Here is a 5472-nt window from a genome sequence, read left to right as displayed (position 1 = left end):
AATGGTCCGTCTTCCAGCTTCTATTACTCAGCAACTAGACATGCTACGAAGAAGATCAGTTGAAAAGTTTGCGCTGTTGTTGGCAGGCACGTTTTCCGTCAAGCATCGTACGTGGGCCAGCACATCTCATCACTCAATTTCCAACGTCAACATCAACCCGATCCGCAAGTGGGCTGCACGCGATTTTAAAGAGTGTACAACGTCTTGGCAGCGGTATCGCACAGCGAGGTTGCAGCTCTTGGAGAGAATCGTAATCGAGTTGGCAGTCGGCACAGTCTAGTCGCCGCATTAAAGCCGCTCCAATTTCTCCTCTCGTCATATTCCTTGCTTTGAGATTCCCTCGGTGACGATGAAAGGGAAGGGTATTCCCGCTTGGTATCTTGTCGCGGAGCGAAACGCAGCCACACGTGCATTTGACCTCGACAGAAATCGCTGCTGCGATAGGGGACTCTGTATCGATATGCGATAAAATTCTTTTCGCTTGTAACTTTTTTTCTCTGTAGCTGCCGAAGACCATCCTTTCACTGGACAGACAATGGAGAAGACCATGCGTATATTCATCGAGATCAACCAGGGATATGCACATTTTGACATATGGTAGAGACTCGACCGTCGCTTGCTTTTCGCTTTTTCAAATGATCAGACGCGCCGTACAGCTGCCTGCAACCCGAGTCTCGGACGAAGAGACTCTGCTACCAATCCGAAAAGTATCTATTTGGCGCGCGATTGGCAAGTTTCATCGATACGCTTCGTGCAGCTCGTGATGTTTGCGACCGCATCTGGCCATCTGCGCTGCATCAAGCATACAAGAACATCCCGTGAGAAATCCAGCGGTTTTGGTGCAGCGATAGAATCTCGCATCACGCTCAACATGCCAAAGTCGAAAAAGAACATGCACATCTTCCCGCATTTTGCGTCCCACGGTGTTCAGGTCGTCCCAGATCTTCTGCGATACACGGGTGGTTTGGCTTCTCGGCAGCACACGGCAGCATGCGCCGCGGTGTGTCTGCTGACATGGACGACATCTCCTGCTCATGTACAATCCCGCCTTCAGTATAGTAATTGCGATTTGCAGAAAGATGGGAAAAGATAACTCACATACGACTCGCAACACATGTGCTCGTCGCCACCCAGGTGGTCGACCCATCCTCGACACGAGCACCCACGCGATCTTACGTCCGCTTGATGATTCTTGTTTCCACCTTGAGTATTTACACCACCTTTTTCACCGTTAGAAGCACGGTGGCAATTGTGTTGTACACGGGATTTCCCACGCTGACAAAGAAATTAATATTGGCCATTCCCACGTGCCACCTTTTTCAGATATCCATCGCAAGCGTGACCAAGTCCAGTGCCCATCGCTTCCCTATTACTCGTGCACAGTGGGACTTGGCCCGTAGTCTGCAGTGGTCAGTGGGCTGCCCAGTGCCTCAGGTCTGCAGTCAAGATGCGTTTAGTATTCGCTCGATTGCCCGCACTGCATGTCGCGCGTACAGTGCACTATTTGGCGGCTACTTGTGTGGTAGCAGTAACACACTTTGATCGGTCGCTCCTTCGTCGTCGCTCGCTTCCTTCGTGCCACGTGACGTCCAAGCCCGCTGCGGCTCTTTTACCAATCGCATCACGCTGATGCGATCGGCACTGGCTCTGATTGCTCGGACATGCTCGCCGCCTCTGCGTGCGGTCGTCATCAGCACGTGTCCCATTTGGGAATGATCGGTTGACCCCAAAACGTACCTTCAACATGTGGCTACTCGTGCTCACACGACTGTATCCACTTGGATTTTTTCTTTTGTTGTTGCATCGCCCCGAGGTTGCTACACAGGCTGTTGAGGCGTGTGTTTCTGACCCAGGGCCTCCATCTGGACCTGTGCAGACCGAGCGGCCAATGTGTGTTCGCACCCGCTTTCCAAGTCCATGCTGTCCGCAGCCCTGTCTTCACCATACGTTGCGTCTCAACAGGCAGTGTTTTTTGGTGGGGCTATCGACTCATCGGCGTACGACGTCGTTGTCGTAGTCCTTGCGAGAACGGCCGTTGGGCTAGTCTGCTACGACTGTGGGAAAGACACTCTCTTTTCAGTAGCCGCCGACCTGCCTGGAATATCTCCGCCAAAGCTACTACGGTCGCCACTACACTGTACCGCTTCACGAAGAGTAGGGCTTGAAGAACGCCGACGCGGGGCTGTCGGCGCGTTACGAGTTCGTGTCTCACCCACCGCGGCCGGCGCCAACGCATATCACAACGGCGCTAAAAAAATAATACGAAATAAAAAAATTAGATTTGTGTACCCCTTTGAGATTGCACTTTCCAATTTGCCGAGCATGACGCACACGACAAAAGCATCTTTGTCACTTTCGCCGGTTCCCCACTCGACGAAGCGCATGAAAGCGGCTCCGAAATGCCGCAACGAATACCAGCGCAAGATGCAGCGCATCTACCGCCGCAACGAAGCCGACGAGCGCCGGAGTCTCCGGCACTCGGCCGCAATGCTCGAGGCCTACGTCACACTGCAAAAGGCGCTTCAAATGGTGTCGTGGCAAGACACGGCCGTCGCGCTCGCCGAAGAAACCCACGCCGCCCACGAAGAGCACGCCGCCCTCCTGCACCAAGTCGCACACCAGCGCGCGCTCTGCGACGCCATGGCCTCCTTTGTCCACAGCGTACGTCCCATTTTCTCTGCCTCCTTGCCTGCATGTATCATTATTATCATGTAGACCTCGCCGTTGCCAGACGAGCCGCAGGCACGCCACTTGAGCCTCGAGTGGATCACCCAGCGCATGTATATGAACACGCGGTCGGTCGTCCAAGGCCAAGACGACGTCTTTGCCCGTCTCGAGATGCATGTACCAGTGGACCTCGACACCGTCGCGGCTGCGTACGGCCGCCAGTTCTTGCCCGAGCCCCTTCTTGAAGTGACCGATCCTCTTCAGGATCGTATCACGACGTCTGGGTGCAGTGCTACACGCGAGACGCTTTTGGATGATGCCACCATGGTACACGCCTCTTTCTTGAAGAAAATCTCGACTCACTTTGTTCGATCGTCGTCCATAGCGTCTCAAAGAAGAAAGCACCGACGCCGATCCTCTTCCGTTGCCGGCGTCTTCTTCGCACCGGCATTGGGACTTTGGGCTCGGCGCGCATGCCTTTGTGACGCGCGCATTCGCCGACCGAAATCAGACGACGCTGGTTGTCGCGAGCACGCCACACGAGCACATTCGAGGCTGGTACGCTCGTCATTGGACGCATGGCTGCAGACGCTAATGTGGCTGCGTAGGATCGTCGCCACGGCGCTGGACGCTTCAACGACCGTCGTTCAAGAGGTGTGGGTCGTTCGTCACGACGTCGTACGGAGCCCGCAAGCGTTTGTACAGGCGCGCCACGCGTTTGCCCAGTCTTTCTAATTTACCCTGTTAATTTACCTCGTACAGTGTCTACGTCTTGTTTGTTTGAATCGCTCCGGAGGGCCGAGACGACACACTTCAGGTCGACGCAAAAGGCATCAAGTACAGTGAATCAGTCCCATTGACATACATTGTAGTCGAGTTCTCCTCTCGCCAGCAAAGAATTGACAAGTGGCCGTATGAATGAGCAATCACGGCGTCTCGCACCACGGCTACCAGTTTAGTATCTTGTACGGAGCTTTTGCGAGACCGTCGCAGCAGTAGCCAGCCATGTCGCGCGCGAAAAACGAGTGGCGGCGACAGCCCATGCGTCCGAGGCACCCAAGCTGCCGCCAGGTACCGTATTGCCCCGTCCACCAATGCCTTTGGATCAAGGCTCGTGGTGGTGGCGGTGTCGCCCAGCAGATCCCTTGCCACAACTGTAGTCATCCGCGCCGTTGAAACGAATCGACACCGTCGTGACGCGCGAGGATCGGCAGGCACCAACCTCGCACCCCCACCCAACGGTTATGCCCGCTCAGGTGCAAGTTCAAGCACCAAGCCATCGCCACGCATGTACTGTAGTAGCCTCTATTACTGTCATCGAACCGTGTCGAAGAACTGGGCCCGCTTTGCGAGCACGCTTTGCCCAAGGCGGTGGACGGCTTGCTGGAGCGCGCTAAAGTGCAGCGCAGGCGGGAGCGTGCGCAAATCGAGGCCATACAGACATGCTTCGTCGGCAAACGGCGCAACGTCGTTCGAAGCGCCTTTGAGCAGCGGGCAGATGCTCCACACTTCTTGTACGAGCGTCGTGTCAGCACCCATCGCGGTCGCAACGACCCTACGCAGCATCATTGAGCTCACGCACCCTGCGTGAAATCGCCTACCAGCCAGAGGCGTCGCGCTTGTAGAGGCCGAGGGGCACCTTGTCGTCCGAAAGAATATTGCGCGCCACGAGCACGGACCGGGTCGGTGCAGTAAACTGGCGGTGGACGTAGTTTTGGACCAAGTCCCCAAGCACACGGTTCCCCACGTTGCGCCGTCGGTACACCATGTTTTCTGTGGCCGGGAGCGTGTCCAGATCTTCGATCGCATAGCCAAAGCCGTTGCCGCCAATAAAGAACTCATGGTACGCCGCCGTGAGGACGGCCAGTGGCCGCGCCACGAGCCGCTGGTGTCGAATGACCACGGTCGCGTCCGTGTCCGAGACGGCAATGTCAAAGAAGGTTTGGCCCTCGCGAGTCGTGCACGGTGGAAACGCATGCTGCGACAGGACAGCGTCCGTGTTGTAGTAGAGCTGGCGCGTGATCCAGTCGAGCCCGAGCGCGCGGGCGGGCATCGCAGCCGGCAGCGAGACGTGCTGCCACGTCTCGGTGCGGCCACGCAGAAGCGTCTACAATAGAGCGTTAGCGCACGAAGCCACTGATGACCTACCGACGACGCGAGCACGGACGACGCATACGCGTGCATGAGGTGGGCCAAGAGATTGATCCGCCGTACTCGCCGGCGCAGATCGGCGTGTGTCGTGTGGCTAGCATCGAGCTCGTCGCGCAGACTGATCGCGACGTGCTGCCACGGCAGGAGCGTGCTTGCGGCGGGTCGCAGGACAGCGACCTTGGCCTCGAGCACCGCCGCCTGATCCCGCAGCCGCTGGCGCTCGTCGGCCTCGGCCTTGCGGTAGATGCGCTGCATCTCACGCTGGTACGCGTTGCGGCACTTGGTCTTGCGCATCGGCTTGCTGTTGCCGTCACCACTCTTGGCGCTCGGCGAGATGCTCGGCATGCCGAAATGCGACTGGAGTGATGACCATTCCAGGGCCTTTATCATCCGGATGAAACCGGATACAGCACTGGAATTCGCACATGTAGTACACAACCGAGAATGCTTGGGCCAGAAGACCAGTGTAGATATGCTGTGCGCAAGATGTCTCGAGGCACACTACTCTCAGCACGACATTGGTAGCGGGTAGCAGCTTTGTAAACGGAGAGCACTCGGTCGTACAACGTCCCTAGGTTTGATTTAAGGGAATGTCCCTGGCTGGTCTAAGAGTACGGCCCTCGCATGGGTGCAGGCGAGCTGCCTGTTGAGGTT

At 56.7% G+C, this 5472-nt stretch overlaps 2 protein-coding genes across 2 annotated transcripts; one reads left to right on the top strand and one right to left on the bottom strand.

Moving 5' to 3' along the window:
* Positions 1–2315: 2315 nt before the first annotated feature.
* SDRG_08825 (hypothetical protein) lies at positions 2316–3435 on the top strand. Its single transcript, XM_008614723.1, has 4 exons — positions 2316–2661; positions 2716–2994; positions 3053–3225; positions 3276–3435. Exons 1-4 carry the CDS (start codon positions 2323–2325, stop codon positions 3400–3402), a joined length of 918 nt encoding a protein of 305 aa, XP_008612945.1. The 5' UTR covers positions 2316–2322; the 3' UTR covers positions 3403–3435.
* Positions 3436–3967: 532 nt separating this feature from the next.
* On the bottom strand, positions 3968–5163 carry SDRG_08824 (hypothetical protein; the record flags this gene model as incomplete). Its single annotated transcript, XM_008614722.1, has 3 exons — positions 3968–4222; positions 4269–4774; positions 4816–5163. The coding sequence occupies 3 exons, from the start codon at positions 5161–5163 to the stop codon at positions 3982–3984; spliced, it is 1095 nt and encodes a 364-aa protein (XP_008612944.1). The 3' UTR covers positions 3968–3981.
* Positions 5164–5472: the final 309 nt, after the last annotated feature.

Source organism: Saprolegnia diclina, assembly GCF_000281045.1.
Source record: "Saprolegnia diclina VS20 unplaced genomic scaffold supercont1.27, whole genome shotgun sequence".
Classification (NCBI taxonomy): Eukaryota; Oomycota; class Saprolegniomycetes; order Saprolegniales; family Saprolegniaceae; genus Saprolegnia; species Saprolegnia diclina.
This window is presented reverse-complemented; position numbering and strand designations above follow the sequence as displayed.

What these genes read in the sequence shown, in the direction of transcription:
- SDRG_08825 (XM_008614723.1), top strand. Translation starts at nt 2,323, where the DNA reads ATGACGCACACGACAAAAGCATCTTTGTCACTTTCGCCGGTTCCCCAC. An exon ending in TTTTGGATGATGCCACCATG is followed by an intron (nt 2,995 to 3,052) that starts GTACACGCCTCT and finishes CGTCGTCCATAG; the next exon opens with CGTCTCAAAGAAGAAAGCAC. An exon ending in CACGAGCACATTCGAGGCTG is followed by an intron (nt 3,226 to 3,275) that starts GTACGCTCGTCA and finishes GTGGCTGCGTAG; the next exon opens with GATCGTCGCCACGGCGCTGG.